This window comes from Lithobates pipiens, unplaced genomic scaffold (genome assembly GCF_037356315.1).
Source record: "Lithobates pipiens isolate NorthernLeopardFrog02 unplaced genomic scaffold, aLitPip1_a1.2 Scaffold_28, whole genome shotgun sequence".
Taxonomy (NCBI): Eukaryota; Metazoa; Chordata; class Amphibia; order Anura; family Ranidae; genus Lithobates; species Lithobates pipiens.
Genome location: NW_027507789.1, coordinates 94184346 through 94206212, shown reverse-complemented (window position 1 = coordinate 94206212; position 21867 = coordinate 94184346). Strand labels below are relative to the sequence as shown.

Genomic DNA, 21867 nt, shown 5'->3' with positions numbered 1-21867 from the left:
AACTGTGTAAAAATTGCTATACCTAAACATCAGCTTTAAGAATTATCTTTGAAATGGAAATAACATGCTAAAGCTTATATGAGATAATATATTCGTTAACATACACTTTAAACAAATAATGGAACTAGGTTTTAAAAAAATTGCATTCAAGTGAGAAAGGGTTTTTCTGATTATAACACTTTATCTACCCCTGACAGCACTGTATCAGGAGATTTATCTGGAAAATGCAACTGTAGCAGAGTTGACAAATAAGCTGGCTGACCTTTTCAGTGTGCCCGCCAATCACATACTGCGTATCTCTAGAACTGGTCCCCATGGGATCCATATTCTGCTTAGTGACACAGTAAGTAATTGCTGTAGATGATAGGTGCACTAATACAGTACTAGGTAATTAAAGAAAATGGGAGAAGGTAAAATGAAGACTTGTATCTGTACTGTTATACCCTACCATAATTATGTTATTGATGTGCAAAACTGAAGAATCAATACTGCATTTGACATGAAAATGCCCACTTGAAGCTGCCCCACAATATTTCATTTTTGCATGGCTGATGTCTAGTTTAATCTTTCTGTTGGCATTGTATATTCCTATTAGAATTTCTAGCTCCACTCAAGGAAAACGTTTTGGTGGTGGTGGTAGTAGTGGTGGTGGTATGTGCCATTGATGAATTTGCAATAATATAAAACAAATATAATAGATTAGCCTAGATGTGAGAGAGAAACCATTGCTGTCACTAGTTGTGTAAATCTCTCATACTCTAATCTCCAAGAGATATGAGCTGTCAGTAAGTGATACCAAGTCAACTTTAAAACCTACATTTTATATTAGGCTAACCTTTCAAACCTATGTAGGCTTGTCTCTTATGCCTGCGCTTATATTTGTCACATGTGTCATGTATTGCCTACTCTTATGAACTGACTCCATAATGCATATGTATTAACCCACAGGAAAAGGAAATGTTCTTGTTTTATTTTTGTTGCCTTTAAATGGAATTAAAACCGATTACACAAACTTAAAAATTATTTAAGATGAAACTATCTTTCCTCAAAGTAACTTGTGTCTATATTTTCAGTAAAATATTCTATATTGTGATATCTGTGGCCTTTTACAACTGTTAAATGTTCTCTGTGTCTGAGGAAAACACAACTCTGAAACCAAAGCCATTATTTCTATGCATATTAAAATCAGTGAAGATATTCTATCAACTGCCACTTATCTGAGAAAAGCGTCCCATGTTTCATCAGTCTGTAGATTACAGTAAACTTTGAAAATGTCCTATTGTGGTCCAAATATTCATGGCCTACTAATATGTCTGCCTTCCTTGCAGATAGTCAGAAATATGCCAGATGAATCCTGCTTTACTGCTTCACTTCAAAAATGTAAGTATTTATTCCATGTGGGATGAAAATTATGTGACAGAGACTTAGTGATTTGTTTCCATTTTATAGGGCTAATCAATAAGAGTGCCCAGAACAGTGCATACAAGATAACTCCAGCCAACTATTGAAACCAATCAATTTATGTTATAAAATTAGATGCAGCAAACTGAAATGTGGCTGCATTGTGCATTGCTTCACTGAAAAAGTCTGTATGTGTTATTTTGAAAGCTTTTAACTTAGGACCCTTTCACACGGGAGGGCTCCATGATGATCCGCCCTGTGAAAATCCGCTTGTTCAGCAGGGATCACTCTGTTTTATCCCCACTGAGCTGACAGGGCGGTCCCTGCACAGTGTGAGTCAGATCTCTGCTCTCCTCTATGGGGGATCGGATGAACACGTACCGTCTGTCCGTGTTCGTCCGATCCGCTCTGCAGACGGATAGAAAAATAGGGTTTTCCTCCGTCTGCAGAATCGGACCATAGAGAAGACAGATGATATCAGGTGTCAGCAGATGTTAATCCGCTGACACTCGCTATCCCATAGGGATGCATGCATGTCCGTATTTCATCCGAAAATGTATGGATGAAATACGGACATATGGTCCGCATGTGTGAAAGGGGCCTTACATCTACAGAAACGTAATGACTACAAAGCTTAACCGCTTCCCGACCAGCCGCCGCAGTTTTATTGCGGCAGAATGGCACGGGTGGGCGAAGCAACGTTATGTTACGTTGGGCGCGCACTCCCTAGGCGGCTGCGACAATCGGATTTGTTTCAGAACAATGATTTCTAGCCTAGACCTGCTGAAGGAAATCCTCCCCTGCCTGTGTAAGTGTAAACACAGACAGGGGAAATGATGTCATTTCTCCTTGTGCAATTATTTTCCGTTCCAGAGCGAGGACATCCAAACGCGAGTTGCACCAACACTACACTGACACAGTACACATAGGCTCATATTTCACACCACGCTGGCGCCCCCCTCCCCAGTTAACCCCTTCACTCCCTGTCACTGTGTCACCAAGTGCAGTATTCATATTTTTCTTTGATCACCGTAATGATGTCATTTGTTACACTACTCAGCGTTGGGGTCCTTAGTAGACGCCCCAGATAGGTCTAGTGACCCCCCTAACCCAGCTTTGATCACCCCCTGTCACCAGTGATCACTGTATTAGTGTAACGGTGATGTTGTCAGTTTTTTTTTTATAGCGTTGGTGTACCCGCCGTATGTTACTTAATAAAAGGTTTAACCCCCCCTCCTGATCACCCGGCAGGTTATATCAGTTAGGTTTTAGCATCAATTAGGGTCTGCATCACCTCAGGCAGCGTCAGATTAGTGCCAGTGGCGTTAACACCCACACACGCACCATTCACCTCCCTTAGTAGTATAGTGTCTGAACGGATCAATATCTGATCAGATCTATACTAGCGTCCTCAGTAGCTTAGGGTTGCCAAAAATGCAGTGTTAGTGGGATCAGCCCAGATACCTGCTAGCACCTGCGTTTAGCCCAGCCCACCCAAGTGCAGTCTATCACTGTCACTTACAAAACACTAAACGGTTAACTGTAGCATTTGCAGAGTCAGGCCTGATCCCTGCAAATGCTAACAGATTTTTTTTGGTAGTGTTGGAAGCAGTCACTGACAGTGCTCTTTCCTGTAAGTCTCACTAGTGTACCAGTAAATTTAGAGGCCAAAATGCCCAATCGAAGGTACACTAGTGAAGAGGCCTAAAGGTTTCTGAGCATGACAGATGATAGTGAAGAGGAACTCATCCATCTGTCAGATTCAGGTTCAGAATATAAACCCATAGACATCAGCTGCACCCTGAAAGATAGCTCTGATGGATTAGAGGTCCCTGCCAAGGTCAGGTGTACCCGACCCTGTTCTTCGACGTGTCATTGAGGTGCAAGAACCGCCAGGCTCTCGTATGGAGCAGAGAGCCAGTACTAGTGCCGCGCATCCTTCTAGTGAACTGGCAAGCACCAGCGGCCTAGTACATTCTGATCATACATCCAGCACTGCAGAATCACGTAGCGACATGGCGAGTCCCATAAGTGCAGTTCAAGCTGGTGAGGTGGCTAGCACAACTAGTGTCCCTCAGCCACCAAGAAGACAAAGACAGGTCCATTAAGCCCATAGTGCCCTTCCTGCTGCTTTTGCCAATCCGAATTGGGAGCCCACCAATTCCACAGCAGCCGTACTTCCCCCATTGACTGGCCAATCCGGAATTCAGGTGGAAAATTTTTATTCGCTGTTTTCACGGAAGATCTCTATAGATCTATTGTGGACTAAACCAATTTGTATGCTGGGCAATACATCGCCGCTAATCCCCAGTTGACCCTTGCCAGAGATTGGAGACCTATTATGATCTCCGAATTTAAGACCTTCCTGGGCCTATCCCTCCTCATGGGCATAAGTAGAAAAAAAAAAAAAAAAAGTGAGTTGCGGTCATATTTGTCCACTGACCCAATTCACCACATGCCCATGTTCTGCCTCCATGACCAGGACACAATCTTGCGGTTCATGCATTTCAATGACAATGAACGGTCATCCTCGAGGTGACCCTGAATACGATCAGCTCTACAAAATTCGGCCCCTTGTAAAAACTACTTTAACCAGTAGTTTGCAGCCTTGTTTACTCTCGATCTAGTTGTCTACATTGATGAGTCCCTGATTAAGTTTTCTGAACACGTCATTCAAACAGTATCTTCCTAGTAAGCGTGCCAGATATGGGGTCAATTTAAAAAATGGGGGTTCAGTCAGTGCAAAATAAATCCAACCCTAAGTAAACAGCTGAACACTAAAGGCAAATATAATAAAAAAAACTCTGATAAGTACTGGATATGACAGTGCAGCGCTAATATCATAAAAAGCAGAACATGTTGCTAATAGCATATAATATTGAAAGTCCTTTGCAATATAAAAGAAAAGTTGATAGTGACGTTCTCCTCTGTGGTGGTAAGAGTGCTCACGGATATTCCTATAGTACAAGCTTAATCAGTGATTCCACCACCAGCTAGCCAAACCGCTGACTTCTAAAATCAGACCCCTGAGCTAACAGATGGTCAAATACACGTTCTCCACTAACAGTGGTCGTGACTGGAAGTCTGGGTAGGCAGATAGATAGGATGAGACATCTTGCCACTTTGCACAACCTCACGTTGTTACTCTTGCTTTCCAACCATGGTGCCATAAAATACAGTAAAAAATAAATAGGGCACACTGTATGGCTAAAAACACTTTATTCAAAACGACAGGTACTCACATACATAGCACTATAACCCTAGTGCTGGGATGAATGGCGTACAGTCTTTCCAGACATAAAACAATAAGGTGGCTGCAGTGACGTTCCAGGGTCCTCCCACACGCATATCATCCTAAACGGGACTTCCTAGGCAAAACCTTGTTTCCTTGGATACGAGGCCCGGGTACCATTCCATTAGGCCCAAAAAAGGACACTTTGGACGGATCTGGCCATCAAGGATTGCTCCAGTGGAGCTCAGCACAGCACATCTTTACTCGTGACCAATACCTTAGACACTGGTGAAAAAACTGAGGTACTCCCAGTAGTGGAATGGTTATATACGGAGAGCACTTCTTGTCTTAGGGCGTGCCAGTGTCCATCACCTAAAGGTGGCCTATTAACCCACATAGTAACTACTATGGCTCTGTGTCCCCTGATGTATGAAAAGAGAGAGTACCTGTCACTACCTTTTGCTATCATAGGGGATATTCCCTGAGAACAATAAAATAAATGAAAGGAACAAAAAAGCACCCCTGTCCCCCCCGTGCTCAAAGGCAAACATAAGCGTCAGTCTGGTGTCCTATGGAAACAGCAATTGCACCATGCACGTGAGGTATCACTGCGAAGGTCAGATCAAGGGCAGTCATTTTAGCAGTAGATTTCCTCTGAAAATCTAAAGGGGATAACCTGTAAAGGATTTTAAAGGCTTTTTTTTTGTCGCCGCTGCAAGTGTGTGCACAGTTTTAAAGCATGTCGTGTTTGGTATCCATGTACTCGGCATAAGATAATCTCTTTTTATTTCATTAAACATTTGGGCAATATAGAGTGTTAGGTCATTAAAAAAAATGTTGTTGTTTTTTACAAAAAATTATGTTTGAAAAATCGCTGCACAAATACGGTGTGGGAAAAAAAATTGCAACACCCACCATGTTAATCTGTAGGGCCTTTGCTTTAAAAAAAATATAATGTTTGGGGGTTAAAAGTATTTTTCTAGCAAAAAAAATAACGGAAAATGTTATACTTACCTGACGGTAATTTTCGCCCAATCAGGACTGGTTATACTATATTTAAATAAGTCACCTCCCCCTAGGCTGTATTCTTGTAACTATACTCAAATGCAAAACACACAAGGAGGGACCTCTCATGCTTTGCATCAGGAAAGGAAAATTACTGTCAGGTAAGTATAAAATTTTCAGTTTTCCTGACACAATGCATGACGGCATACACGAATGGGATGTAGCACGCCCACAAAACCTATAAGGGAGGGCCATGCTGAAGCATTTGAATCAACATATCATTAGATTAGAACTGAAGTCGATTCACCTACTTCCAATTTTGCCCGATTGACTTGGCAAAAGGCAAAAAAATTGTTTGTAGTATATGAACCTGGTTGGTATCCTATAACATTCTGGACCTCTGAATTTTGCCCATGAGCACATCAATCTGATAAAGTGAGCTCTGCACTAGATTGATGACTTTATCTTCCTTCATCAAGCCCCTTAGGCTACTCTGACCCAAGATAATGCTATTGTCTTAGCAGACAGTGCAAGTCTTCTTCTGATACTGCCAGACCTCAAGAGGTCACTGTCTGACCTTCTAGAGAAGGACCACTTTCATGTATTTCTTCCACATAGAGTCCATTACTCCAGCTTGTGGTGACGCTTGACATTTTAGTTTTGACATGCCGAAAGGGTGATGTCCTGACCCAGAAGAAAATATGCAGAGCTTCGTCTGGTGCTGGTGAAGAAACCAGAGCCATTTTGTTTGAATATGGTAGCAATAAAGTAGTTTACTGCTTGACACTTGGATCTCTGAAAGCGTTCTCAAAGGCGTTCTGATATCCTTAAATACTACTTTTGGTGTCACTGAACTTATTGAGGTAGTCCTGTTCAGAAGAATCGACCTAGTTGCAGTCAGGAGCAGAGGATTCATCCTGAAACTCTACAAGATTTTTCATGTTCTCGTATACCTGGAGTTTGCCGCAGGTTCCCCCGGCTTTCACAAGGTTTCAAATAATGAAGGCGAGATCCCGCAATGAGCCTTTCTAACTTGGTCTCCCAGTGGCTAGATGTAACGTGGCTGAATTTGGATACACTTGGCCCTGCTGTGCAAGGTCTGAGATCTCAGGAAGACTAAGGTTGGATTCACACCTATGCAGTTTTAGTGCTTTTTGCATTTTGCAGATTTGCCCTACAGTCCATTTAACATGATTTCCTATGGAACACGCTCTGTAGTGCAAATCTGCAAAATGCAAAAAGCACTAAAAATGCATAGGTTTGAATCAAGCCTAAGATAGGAGGAACTTGGGCCAAAGACTGTACTTTGAGGACACCATGGCCTGTAAGGCCACTAGATCATTGCCCTCATCCCAGCTGTATGACTACGGATCCTGGTTGAACTAGATGGACTTGTGTCCTTTTTCTCTTATATTCACTGACCGACACAGCTCCTCTTAGACCATTGGGTTGCATTGGGTTGTAAACCTTTTCCTTTAGGAGACACTAGGCAAAGTTGTAACACAACACTCAGAACTTTCAGTTTCGTCCAGGGGGCGGTCCCCTAGGTATCAACCCTCCACCCTGCCTTGCAGTAATCAGTTTTATTTTGCCTAGTGAAGGAGACAGACCTAGGAACCCTGCGGGCCCATAGGTCCCTGTTTTTCTTTTTTCATGCAGAAGCTTCACTTTTTGTGCAAGATGAGTGATCCTGGGATCTTCTATCAACAGCCGGCTGGGTGACAGGCTGGTTCACTTATCCTTGTAGTCTCCCCAGTCCGGCCATTGAGCGTGTGCAGGTTGCAGCTATGGCTCCGGAGGCCATGACATACCTCAGCTCCAGAGGTGATCGGTGAGCTTTTATGCTCCGGGGCATACATATGACCGGGCTACTGATGTCTGCGTCACAGTATGCCGAGGCCAGTAGCTACCCTGCACTGATCAGGAGTAGATCTACAATGGAATGTCTCCCAGCTCTTCAGGACTGGTAAGTAGGGATGAGCCAAACACCCCCGGTTCGGTTCGCACCAGAACTTTCGAACGGACCAAAAATTTGTGCGAACTTTAGATTTTAAAATGATTAAAAAAAACAGACGGTTTTTCGGGAGCACTGATTTTAATGATGATTAACCACTTGGGTACCGCGCTATTGCCGAATGACGGCATTAGCGCGGACCTAGATTTCCGGGACTACGTCTATTGACGTCGTCCCGGTTACGAGCGGCCTGCGCGCCCCCTGAGGGGCGCGCGCGGCGCGCTCTGTGATCGGCGAGTCCGTGAGACTCGCCTGATCACCGATCCGTGTAAGGGGTCGATCCCGACCCCTTATCACGTGATCAGCTGTCAGCCAATGACAGCTGATCATGTGATAGAACGGAGCCGGTAATCGGCTATTATTCCTCCTCGCGCTGACAGCGCGAGGAGAAAAAAAAAAGCCGATCACCGGCGGCCGTGATCGGGACATCAGTCCCGATCACGGCCAGCAATGCAAGGCACCACATAGTGCCCACAGTGCCACCCACAGTGCCACCCCACAGTGCCACCCACAGTGCCACCCACAGTGCCACCCAATCTGCCTCAAAGGTGCTGCACCCCAGTGCCGCCCATCAGTGCCCAGCAGTGCCGCCCATCAGTGCCCAGCAGTGCCACCTATCAGAGCCACCTATCAGTGCCACCTATCAGTGCCCATCAGTCCCATCTATCTGTGGTACCTATCAGTGCCCATCCGTGCCACCCATCCGTGCCACTTATCCGTGCCACCCATCCGTGCCATCTTATCTGTGCCCATCTTTGCCCATCAGTGCCGCCTTATCTGTGCCCATCGGTGCCGCCTTATCTGTGCCTATTAGTGCCGCCTTAACTATGCCTATCAGTGCCCACCAGTGCAGCCTATCAGTGCCCACCAATGCAGCCTATCAGTGCCCACCAATGCAGCCCATCAGTGCCCACCAATGCAGCCTATCAGTGCCGCCTTATCAGCGCACTTCAATGAAGGAGAAAAATGACCCGTTTGCAAAATTTTATAACAAACTATTAAAACATGATTTTTTTTTTTTTTTTTGCATCTTTTTTTGTTTGTTTAGTAAAAAATAAAACTCCGAGCTGTAACTAAATACCACCAAAAGAAAGCTCTATTTGTGGGAAAAAAATGATAAAAATTTCATTTGGGTACAGTGTTGTATGCCCGCGCAATTGTCATTCAAAGTGCATCAGCGCTGAAAGCTGAAAATTGGTCTGGGACTGAGGGGGGTTTAAGTGCCCAGTAAGCAAGTGGTTAAAGTGAAAAAAAAGGAGTGAAATATTCCTTTAAATATTGTGCCTGGGGCGTGTCTATAGTATGCCTGTGAAGTGCCACATGTTTCCCGTGTTTAGAACAGTCCCTGCACAAAATGACATTTAACGGAAAAAAAGTCATTTAAAACTGCTTACGTTTTTAATGTAATATCTGGTTCCGGCAATATGGATGTAAATCAATGAGAAAAATGGCAGCCCCCCTGCCCATTACCAGCCCCTTTGGGTCTTGTACAGATATTAAGGGGAACCCCGTACCCATATAAAAAAAAAAGGAAAGACGTGGGGCCCCCAGGCCCTATATACTCAGAACAGCAGTATACAGGCGGTGCAAACAAGACAGGGACTGTGTAGGTTTGTTGTGTTAAGTAGAATCTGTTTGTAATTTTGAACTGGTACATTTTTAAAGTGTAGCTCCAGTCAAAAAATCTATTTTTAAGCTTTTTGGAAAACATAGGGAAGGGTTATCACCCCTGTATAATTTTTTTTGCCGTACGTCTTTTTTCATCACTTCCGGTTGTCTCCTTCCATTTGCAAGTAGGAGACGTTTGTAAGTTGGATGTTTGAAAGTAGGGGCCTGCCCTATATGCTCTGCAGAAATGGCGGAACAAGCTGTTGGTGTTGCCACAACATTGTAAGCCCTCAAAATGATTCTCGGTGGGCGCTGGAGTGCCCTGCTGTGACCGATTATATCAAGAATTGTAATTACATGCCATTGTTGAACAGTGGTAGAAAAATTGGGCCTTTGGTGGTTGTGGTGGTGGTGCCACAACACTATAAGTCCTCACAGTTACTCTCGGTGGGCACAGGAACGGGCCCTGCTGTGAAATATTAAATCAAGAATTGTAATTACATGCCCCTTTTAAACAGGGGCTGAAAAATTGGGCCTTAGGCACTGCTTGCTGGTGCCACGACACTGCAACCTCTCCCAGATACTCTAGTTGGAGTGCAGGAATGAGCATTGCTGCAAAGCATTGCATCAAAAATTGTAATTACACGCCCCTGTTAAACAGGGGCTAAAATATTGGGCTGAAAAATTGGGCTGGTGGCATCACCCAGAACCAAAAATATTCTTCCAAGATATCAGCGGAGGAGGAAGAGGATAGACCGTCAACATAACAGGACAATCACTCAGCATCAGCATAGGCAGTCTTGAAGGGATGTGATATCTAAAAAAAAAATTATTCGGTCACATAAGCTTCAGGTACTTGGTAGCTGTGGGTGATCCAAGACTGATTCATCTTTATGAAGGTCAGTCGATCAACCGGACAGGTGCACCCTGTGATCGATAACAAAGCCACCAGCAGCACTGAAGGTGCGTTCCGAAAGAACGCTGGATGCAGGACAGGCCAGTAGCTCAATTGCATACTGTGCAAGCTCTGGCCAGTGATCCATCCTCAAGACCCAGTAAGCCAGAGGATTTTCGGTGGGAAAGGTGTCCAAGTCTTGCCCCTAGATATTCCTGCACCATGTAAATCAGATGCTGGCGATGGTTGCTGGAACCGATCATACCTTGGGGCTGAGGACTAAAAAATTGTCTGAACGCATCGGTCAGAGGGCCACCTTCTCCACCGCTCCTTCTGACCGATGCCTCAGCAACACGTTCTCCAGGACCAGGAGTTTGTAACCTCCCAGTCTCTGGGAATGCATTGCACAGACCTTTCTGCAAGGCCTCCCGGAGATGTCTCATCCTCTGCGACGGCAAGATAAGCTCCGCAACCTTACCCTTGTACCGTGGATCAAGGAGAGTGGCCAGCCAGTAATGGTCCCTTTCCTTGATCCGAAGAATACGAGGATCCTTCCGCAGGCTTTGCAGGATCAGGGAGGCCATGCAGCGTAGGTTGGTTGAGGCATTCGGTCCGGAGTCCTCTGAGTCACTAAGGACAACATGATCCACAGCTACCTCCTCCCAGCCACGTACAAGTCCACGGGTTTCTTGGGACTGTAAATCATCCCTACAAGACTGCTGCTGCTGATGCTGAGTGCCAGCCTTTACCTCTATGCTGACACAATCATCATCCTCATCCTCCTCCTCCTCCTCCTGTGTGATGGGTGGGACAGCAGGAACACTGTCTGGATAAAGGGGGCCTTGAGAGGCAAGGAAGTCCTCCTCTTCCTGCCTCTGTTCTGCCTCAAGTGCCCTGTCCATTATTCCACGCAGTGTATGCTCCAACAGGTGGACGAGAGGTACAGTGTCACTGATGCATGCACTGTCACTGCTCACCATCCTTGTGGCCTCCTCAAACGGTGACAGGACAGTGCATGCATCCCTGATCATGCCCCACTGGCGTGGTGAGAAAAAACCGAGCTCCCCTGACCCTGTCCTGGTGCCGTAGTCGCATAGGTACTCATTGATGGCCCTCTGCTGTGTGTGCAGCCGAAGCAGCATGGCCCATGTTGTGTTCCACCTGGTGGGCATGTCACATATAAGGCGGTTCTTGGGCAGGTTCAACTCCTTTTGGAGCTCAGCCAAACGAGCACAGGCATTAAATGATTGGCAGAAATGCACACATACTTTCCTGGCCTGCTTCAGGACATCCTGTAAGCCCAGGTACCTGCCCAAGAACCGCAGGACCACCAGGTTAAGGACGTGAGCCACACAGGGCACATGGGTCAGTTGTCCCTGTCGGAGGGCGGAGAGAAGGTTGGTGCCATTGTCGCAAACCACCAATCCTGGCTTAAGCTGGCATGTCGTCAACCACCTCTCGGCCTGCCCCTGCAGAGCTGACAAAATATCTGCCCCAGTGTGGCTCCTGTCCCCCAAACAAACCAGTGCAAGCACGGCATGGCATAGTTTTGACAGCGTACTTGCGTAGCCCCTTAAGCGCCTACGGAGCACCGCTGGTTCCGAGGACAGAGCACTGGAAGAGGAGGGGGTGGAGGAGAGAGGTGTGTCACAACCAGTAGTAGCATTTTGGAGCTGTGGTGGCAGAACAACCTCCAACACTACTGCACCTTGGCCTGCATCCTTCCCAACTGGCAGAAGAGTGACCCAATGGGCCGTGAAACACAGGTAACGTCCCTGTCCATGCCTGCTGGACCACGAGTCAGCGGTAATATGCACCTTACCGCTGACCGCCCTGTCCAGCGAGGCAAGGACATTGCCTTCCACATGCTGGTAGAGAGCCGGAATCGCCTTCTGTGAGAAAGTGGCGTTTGGGGACCTGCCACTGAGGAACCGCACATTGCACAAACTCACGGAAGGGTGCCGAGTCTACCAACTGAAAAGGTAGCAGTTGAAGTGCTAGCAATTTAGCCAAGCTAGCATTCAACCGCTGGGCATGTGGATGGCTGGGAGTGAACTTCTTTCTACGGTCCAGCAGCTGGGGCAGGGATATTTGCCTGCTACAAATCGGACGTGGCTGTACTGCTTGCAGAGTGTCCGCAAGCACTTGGCTGTGACACACCTAATTCTACACCTTCATTCCTCTCAGCTCAGGTTCCAGAGAGGACTGAAGGTCTAGTGGGGTTGGAGATCCCAGCTGATGAGGAGCAAGGAGAGGTCTGCTTTGTTCTTTGGTGTGGGTCTTTGAGGTACACTTGCCAACGAGCTGCATGGCAGGTCAACATATGTCTGGTCAAGCATGTGGTACCCAAGCGGGTCATATGTTACATATGAGACATATGTTACAAATAGCAACGGTGAGATCTGATACACTTTGTGACTGAACCGATCCCACACTCCGATTGAGTGTCTCCGTCAGTATACCGCTTCCTAAGTCTGAATATAGAAATCAGATATTCCAACCGCTCACAAGCACAAAGCAAGATGACACTCGCTTAGCTGCTCAAAATGCCAAGTATTTATAATACAGTAGAAGACTAAAACCTAACCTAACTAGCATGAGCTAATTATCTATCAACACTCAGACTAGTCGACTGAGGGATAAGACTTTTCGGCTCCTAGCTCACTAACAATTCAATAAACATTACCATAAACATCAACACAGGGTTAATTAGCCCAAACAACATTGTGTGGAATAACATTACAAGCCAGACTAGACTCATTTACATTATACAAGCAACCAGACAGGTGGCTGGAGTTCATAACATTAGCATCTGACAGTGTGTGTCCCAACAGCATGAGGCAACACACATTATAAATAGATATATACAGCATTGAATCTGACTAGCACAGATTATAGTGGGGGTTCTCATTCACCCTGCGCCCCTTAAAATCCAGTCGGCAAGAGGCTCACATTCAGTCCTCTCAAAAAGCCTGTGTCCCGGCTAGGTCTGTCACACACTAGTCTCAAAAAAGGCCCACACCAAAGAACTTGTGCTGCCCCTAAGCTGGCCCCCGGAGGGCATCCTGCCTCCTTGGACATGTGCCTCCTCCTCCTCCTCTCTCCTACCAGGCACCCATGTGGAGTCAGTGCCCTCATCATCCCCTACCTCTTCATCGCTGGAACAAACCTGACAGTATGCTGCAGCTTGTGGAACATGACTGCTAGATTGCTGTCCTTCAGCATCCCCTCTCTCTGCGCTCACGCTACTGCTTTCCTCTAGCTGAGTATCATCATCAGAGCCTACAAAACACTGGGCATCCTCCTGGAGCATGTACCCAACACTGTGCTCAAAGAGTTCAGGGGACTCCTCTGGAGGACATGGTGAGTCTAAGGAAGGAGTCACTGATGATGACATTGAGACGAGGGAAGAGGATGTTTTGGCAGCTGCTTTGCTAGTACCCTGAGCCTGGGTGAGAGAGGATGAGGAGGATGAAGAGGGCTTGGACATCCACTCTACCAAGTCTTCGGCATGATGCGGCTCAACACGTCCAGCTGCCGAAAATAAGGACAAGTGTGTCCCATGGCCACGTGCTGATGACTATGCACAGCGTCCACGACCAGCACTGTTGTCTCTAGACACAGAGCCTGCTTGCCCTCTTTTATCGGCTCGTGACTGTCTGCCTCTCCTTGTTGGCCTTCCAGACATGGTAATGGCCTGAAGGGGGATGGGAAAACCAGCAATTGGGTAGTGTATATTGTGCTGGAGGCCCACTAACTCCTGCAGATGCCTTTATTATAGAACAACAGGAATTGAAGGGTAGATACCGGTGTATACTGTGCTGTGCTGGAGGCACACAACACCAACTAACTCCTGCAGATGGAAGATGGCTCAATTAGAGAAGAGCAAAATAGGTGAATAATGGTGTATACTGCACTCAGGTCACACAGAGAACAGCCAGAAACTCCTGCAGATGGCTGATAGCTCAATTACAGAAGAGCAATAACGCTATATAGGTGCATAATGGTGTATACTGCGTTGAAGGTACATAAAGAACACCCACTAACTCCTGCAGACGCCAACACACTACACAAGGCCGTCATGCTGGCGGCCTTATATAGTGTGGGGCGTGTACTACACAGCCTGAGCTATGATTGGCCACAGGCATCCTGCCTGTGGCCAATCATGGCTCTCTTCGCTGCTGGCGCTGTGATTGGCCAAGCATGCAGGGTCACAGTGCATGCTTGGCCAATCATGAGCCAGCAATGCACTGCGTTGGCGCAGTGCATTGTGGGCTGTGAGCGCCACACGAATTTGGCACAAACGGCCCACAGAGTTCTGGCTTCACCGAATGGGCGAACAGCCGGTGTTCGAGTCGAACATGCGTTCGACTCAAACACCAAGCTCATCCCTACTGGTAAGTAGAGCTCTCTCTGTTCTGATGGGGCTGGGCAGCTGGGCATTCCCTGGGAGGTCGATTCAGGGGCCCCCTCACCTCCCTATCTTCTCTCCCCTGTCCCTATCTTCCCTCCCTCCCCCCCTGGGGGGGGATGCTGCATGTGGCTGCTGAGCGGTGTGTGTCTATATAGGGGCTCTCTGTGGGCTCTCATCTGACATGGGGGGGGGGGGCTGGCTGAATGGCGGTGGTCCTGGGACCTGTATGGTATTCCCCTGGAAGGTGCCTGTGAGGGTCTGCTGGGAATGGTGCAGCGCTGTGGCTTTGCAGGTTTTTTTTTTATATCTACCTCATGGCGATGTTTGGCGGCCATTTTAGGTGTGGGGGCTGACTGCCTGGGCTTCATTGGCCATTTTCTATTTGATTCCTATCCAAGGCACTGGCGGCCATTTTCTGGAAGCCTGAACATATTTCAGTGTTCCCTGACAGCAGCATGGCTCATGTGCTCTCACAGCCTTTTTTCCCTGCTTTTCCCGTCTGTATACTGGACGCTGAGCGGCAAATTTATGGAAGCCTGAGCATTTTTTTTCTGATCGTTTTAGCGATCGTTCCAGCGGTTATCACCAACTCAGTTTTTGGTTTCCTCTGCACCTGGGTACACTCAGGACCTACAGGCACCACTTGTGGACAGCGCAGAACTCCCCAGGGTGGTGAGTCCGGCGGGAATGAGCCCCTCAGTCAGTGGCAGCAGGGAGGGTGGGACTGTCCCTGTCCTAAGTCCCCTTTGGGTGGCAGACAGGATAGGTAACCATGATCCCGGTAGTGGGAACTCCTGCATTTAAGGATCCCGCGGACAGGAAGGCCGAGGCAGTGGCTCGTTCCTTATTTACGGTCGTGGGGTCCACTGTGCGACCAGTACTGGCATCCACACTTGTGTCACAGACACTGACTGAGTGGACAAAACCTTTGCACTGCAAATTGGGAGAGCAAAAGGCTTCTCCTGTCTGCGCAAAATTAGCAGACCAACTAGTGCAAGGCCTTAAGTACGTTGTGACGCGGCCCTGGATACCCTCCCTCTGTATCTAGGGCTTCAGTGTCAGCTGTGGTGCCTGATTTGGCTAATATGCTGGTCTGTTGACCAGGCATCTAAAAAAGCCCTGACGGATCTTCCCCTCCTTGGCGACCTGCTCTTTGGATGGCATTAGTAAAAATACCACCGGTGGTAGAGTACACTACTCCCACAGGCCAGGAAGGCTAAGGAGCCGCGCCATAGGCAAGGGCCCCTTTTTCCATTCACTAACGGCTTTTCAGTCCACCTGGAGCTTCGATACAACATCCCCAGCCTGACAGGACGACCACGGACCCTGTTCCTGGAACCGCAAGCCTAACAAGCCTGCGAGTATAAGTGCTCCCGCATGAAGGTTTGTCCTCACCCATGTCTCGGGTGGGGGGGGGTCACCTTTGGGAGTTTGCAGCCTGGTGGTCCCCTCGGTTTTCGGCCAATGGACCTGCGATCTGATTTCCTTAGGCTACAAGATAGAGTTTCTTTCTTGGTCCCCAAACAGATTCTTCCTCTCCAGCATACCCGTATCCCCAGCTCGCTGAAGCAGGGGTTATATTGGTGTCGCGCTGCTCTTACATTAAATTATTAGTCCAGGGAGTCTATCTTTCTCTCTCCTGTGCCTATCTGAGAAGATTATCTCAGATAATAGTAAATCAATGTACTGATTATAAAAAATTCTAAATCAGTTAGTGCCCATATGTCAAAGGTAAATATATCAGACATTTACAAGCCCTTGCTGCAGCAAACCTCTCCCCCACTAACATCCTCCTCAGTTGCCAACTGGGGTAAGGACTTTCCTGACCCGGATTTAGTGGAAAAAATTCTGCAAGGCCTTAACAAAGTTCAACGCCTCACCCCTAACGAGCTATGGAGAGAATCGCAACAGAAAATCGCCCACAGGGCATATCTTCCCTTCCTCCCATCCAACACCGATCAGAACAGTACCAAATGCCCCCACTGTCTCCAAAACTGGCCCTCCTTGGCCCACCGCTTCTGGTCCTGCTCCTTTATTTCAACTTTTTGGGACCGGATCCTCTCCTATATTTCAAAGTAACCCTGTTGAAATTGCCAAGGGACCGTCTCCTCATCATCTTTGGATACTGGGACCCCCTCCTGCTACCATGGTCTTCCACCAGGAACCACGTACCCACAAGCTGCACTCTATACAAACCTTCTCACGTGGACTGGGCTCTATTATGCCTACTACTAGCCAGGAAATCCATTCTAAAGAGCTGGACTTCATCTCTTCCTCCCACCGTTGCCCAGGTACAGAAAGATCTCCTCTCCCTTCTATACAAGGACCGATGTAACGTCACCTTCCGGGACGAAAGATCGAAATCTCGCTTTTATGCGATGTGGCTTCCTTTCATATCCGCCACTCTTCTTCCGATTGACATCACCAATATGGACCACTTCACCTTTTTCTACTATGGCGCACATCAATCAAGCTCGGGGGTAGATCACCCCCCATCTATTCTCTAACATGCGCCCAGCAACATACTGGATACCTGGACTACCCCTTGGACTGGGACAGGGACTGTATACAAGTTCCCCATACCCCCACTCCGCTCCCCCCCTTTCCACCCTTTTTATTTGTTTTATGCTCGTGCCCCCCCCCCCCCTTTTTCTATCTAGTAGCTACCCCAGATCCTATGATGTGTTATTTTATATGAGCTTGGGAAATGGTATATATTGCCCCCGCAACTAACCTTGGACTCAGGATCCATCCAGTTAGTGTCAGATTGTTTACTCTGTTCTGCTAGTTGCACTGCTCTTTGTTTAGCTCAACTATTTCCTGACTATGATATAAGCATGATATGGTATAACCATAAGCTGTTTTCTTTCTATGCACCTCATCTGTGATGACGGACCCACAATATCGTGCATGTACCTATTACATCTGTATTGTTATCTCTTTTTATTTCTCAATAAATACTCTTTAAAAAAAAAAAGAATGAACTGTTGCATTACTTCCGCAGTTTTTTTTTTTTTTGTGCGGTTGTGGGTAGTCACTCCTGTTGAGGGTACCCTGATTTTGTGGTGGAGGTTTCCACGCACTATTGTTTTGTGGGTACAGTTTAACTAGTTCCTACTTGCCATGGTGGATGAGGTTTTTATGCTGTTTTTCCCACCCCTCGTTTGGCACTGCTTGGGGATGTCCCAATGGTCTAAGAGAGGAGCTGTGTCGGTCGGTGAATATAAGAGAAAATAGGATTTTTTTGTATTCTACGTAAAATTCTTCTCTGTAATTCACCGACCGACACAGCACCCGCCCCTCCTTTTATCTTTACGTTATACTGCTTGTTGACGTACTGATTACTGCAAGGCAGGGTGGAGGGTTGATACCTAGGGGACCGCTCCGTCGGCGGAACTGAAAGTTCTGAGTGTTGTGTTACAACTTTGCCTAGTGTCTCCTAAAGGGAAAGGTATACAACCCAATGGTCTGAGCGGAGCTGTGTCGGTCGGTGAAATTACAGAGAAAAGGGTTTTACGGTGAGTACAAAAAAATTATTTTTTTCAACCTGCCCAACCATGCACTATGATCCTTATGAGGGGCTTAGAGATCACGAGTCTGGTGGCTATACAGGCTAACCTGCTGACCCAGCGGGGTGTTAGTAGATCCACTGCTTCCACTTCTGGGATGACATCCATTCCTAACCATTGAGTTTACTGCCAGGTTGAGACTCATTGAACTGAATGTTGGTATAGGGCCGCCATTCTCAACCAAGGTTCCGTGGACCCCTGGAGTTCCCCCAGAGGTTGCTAGGGACACTTTTAAGGGGAACATTCTTCCTATTGACCACCCTTGACATCCAAGTCTTCATATTTTACCATATCTGACATGACGTTCTGAGACACTAGAACACAGAGCAATGAGATGGGACAGGTTTTACCGTTGGCAAACCTGAATAGGAGATGCCTCTTGCCATGACAATAGGAGATTACCTATAGTCGCCTGTTTGGAGCATACCTGAGGCCTCCTAGGCTGTGTTGCCTGAACGACTTCCTTACTTGGGAATCACTGTACCCCTGCTGTTAGACACTTCATCCTCCACTGGCCTATGTCATTGACTTGAGCTAGGAGGTCATCGAGGTGAATAGACTTTAATGATTGTTACGTCTGGAAGTTTATGATTAACTATCCTTAGCCACCATTGATGGGACTAGTCCCATATGTGGGGTAATCTTCCCTGGAAATAGGAAGCAAAATCTTTCATTGTCTTAGAAGGCTAGTTTATGATGTTCTTAATCTTCTTGACCATTTGAGACCATGGGATACAAACAGATGGGATAGAGCTAGGACTTGCCTCCACATAATTTCTAATACTGTCACCCTTCATGTGGGCAATGCTACAGAATTCTCTTGAACATCTAAAATATCATTATTATAATGAGATTAATTGGCCTTCCCTCTGAATCAGGGTTTGCCAGGACCTAGAGGATATTGAGCCACCCGCATCTGTTGTCCACATAAGGAACCTGAATCCATTGCTTCTGCAAGATGGTCACTACTGCAAGCAATGTTCTTGCAAATTTGGAAAGGTCAATGGTTGCTGAATGCGCCCGCGGTCAAATTCTCAGAAGCCTGGGTGTAGCAATGTGTGCATGTAGCCATCAGCTAGATCTAGAGAACTGTAGCAGTTTTATGCGATAGTTTTGAGTGATTGTTCTCAATGACTCCATATGACATTTTGGATCTTGATCCTTTGTTACACATTTAGCCTGAATCTACTTTCAGGCTGACCACAATGGACTGATTGTTCCTGTTGGACAAAATTTGGTAACATTTGCTTAAAGCGGTTCTGCACTCATAATAATACATTTGCCCATTCTGTTGCCTCTAGACCGTACATTTGATAATGCCACGTTTTTTTTTTTTTTATTAATCTACCTTTTGTAATTCGTAGTTTTTTATTTTCCTCCCCTGCGGCGATGGGCGGTCTCTTGCGGGGATCAGCATCATTTCCTGCTGAAGCTCGCACTGTCTCCTGGGATCTCGTCCAAGTAATCCCAGGAGACATTGCGGCTAATGCACCCGGACTCTCGCGAGATTTCGGCTAATACACCCTAAATCTCTTGTGATTTCGGCTATTACAGCCGAAATCTCGTGAGATTTCGGCTGTAATAAACCTTTCGGCTGAAAATAAAAAACTACGAATTACAAAAGGTAGATTAATAAAAAAAAAAAAACGTGGCATTATCAAATGTACGGTCTAGAGGCAACAGAATGGGCAAATGTATTATTATGAGTGCAGAACCGCTTTAAAGCCTTGATTGCTCTAAAGAACCATAGTGGGAATTAGAGGAGTTGAAAGAGTGGGAAGAAATTCTATTGACTTCCTTACTGCACAAAGTGCAACTCACCAGCACACCTGGAATCTTCCATTGTTGTCCCAAGATTTTGTTGCAGACAGTTCACAACACAAAAACAAGTGCTGCACAGGCTTCACTGATCCTGAGTCTCCTGCCAAAATTTGCATTCAATTTCTGCAATATAACACCTACTGGGCACCTTTGAATGTAAAAGCTTAATCGATTAAAGATGATCATGGATCTTCCAATCTTTTCTCTAGCTCTTCTCAGGCCCTGCCCCCAACTCATTGTTCTGGGCCTAGGTGACTAGCCTAAGGGATTAGTCTCCGATTCCATCTTAAATCATATTCCAATCGACATAGAAGAGGTATATACCATCAGTGGGATATGACATAGGGCTTGACTAACCCCACAGAATAGTAAAATGAACAGCCTGCTGCCTCCATAGTGGTTACACTGCCTTACTGGTCACTCTAATTTCACTCATGGACCAAACACCACAGAGGCGTATTACTGGCCAAGTTTGCTCTCAACTTGTCTGCTGAGAACCAAATAGCCTTGGCTACTGAAGTGCACTCCAACATAGGCCATACCATAATCCTTAATGGTAGTTTAAATCTCCATTTCCATTGCTTTTTCTATGTTTCTGTGAAGGCTATTGCATCATCCGCTGGCAGACTGGCACTTCTGGCTGGTCTGATGAAGATTACTTGGCTTGGCCAACTGCCTCTGCAGTAAGAGTTGGGCTTTACAGAGGGGATCTTGCCTCCTCGGCTATCATGAAGACACATCTAGCCAATCTGTTGAATGCTCTTTGGCCTGCTGTTTTTTTGAGGCAGGTGGTACCCTTTAAACAGACTCAGCTGTTTGATTAGCTTAGTATCTGAGCCTTAGAGACTAGACATCCACCCAGTCAGTTTTCACTTGAATAAACACATCTGCCATTGTGTTTTACTGCCGCCTGATATGCAACTTTGCATAGCATCTTGGCGGGCACGTCGGCTCACCACATTCCCCATTCTGCCCAGGATGGTCCTTATGATTTCTTTTAGCCTGCCCCTTCTGGCAGGCACTTTTCAGTGTATAGCAGTCTTTGGGGAGTGGTGCTGGTGCTTAAGGGATGGAGAGTTTTACAATCCATACTGCCCATGCACTCTTTTTGTATATGAAAGCATACCTACCTGACCCTCACCTTATTGATTGTGCCTGGTCTCTGGGTAAGGTTATGGCTCAAGATATGAGCTGCAGGTTTGTGGTCATAATAAAATACCTGGCGGTACTGGTTAGGACCAGGGCCAGATTAAGCTACATCCCTTTGCCACATACATGGAAACACTCTGACTTGTCAATTAATCTATGGGCCGCATTGTCGAGCCCCTGGCTTCAGTCTCTTCTGCAGGCACATTCTCTTTGCAAATCTTGAGCCTATTGAGGCTTTTTGCTTATTTAGAGTAAAACCTTTTGTATATGAGAATTGAGGCACCTACAGATTTGTGCAACCCGTTCTTTCTTTACACAGAAGATTGGGAAGGGTGGACCGAAAGGGAAGTAGTCATGGCCAAATACCAGTCTGGGACAAAGCCACACAAACCAATGACAGGCATTTGTATGGAATGGTCCCAATACATCTATCTTTGATTTAATATCTCAGAATTATCAACTTACCACCCAACTTTTTGCTCTTCACCCCTGAGGAAAATTTTCAGCAAATAGAAACACGTCGGGTGTGGGGTCATCAGCTTAGAGTATGATTAATATTTATTGGTTGTTTTTTTTTTTTTTATGTAATTATGTGTTTATAACGTTTTGCTACAACATTGGGACACTGTCTGCTTAGTAGTCCCTCTGGTTTTAATGTATTTATGTGAATCTTTTGTTCTGTATCTGTTAATAAAATATTCATGTTTTTGATTTGTGTGTGGTGTTGGTGGTCACTTAATGTATCAGGGATGAGACCAC

The 21867-nt window shown here is 46.3% G+C and overlaps 1 protein-coding gene across 2 annotated transcripts in view; it reads left to right on the top strand.

Moving 5' to 3' along the window:
* LOC143935528 (transcription factor CP2-like protein 1) overlaps window positions 1–21867 on the top strand; it is a 416417-nt gene that overhangs the window by 368288 nt on the left and 26262 nt on the right. For both annotated transcript variants that reach the window (XM_077459472.1, XM_077459470.1), the window contains exons 13-14: window positions 198–343; window positions 1329–1380. In XM_077459472.1, the coding sequence (XP_077315598.1) occupies window positions 198–343; window positions 1329–1380 (198 nt within the window). The remainder of the gene's footprint in view (window positions 1–197; window positions 344–1328; window positions 1381–21867) is intronic.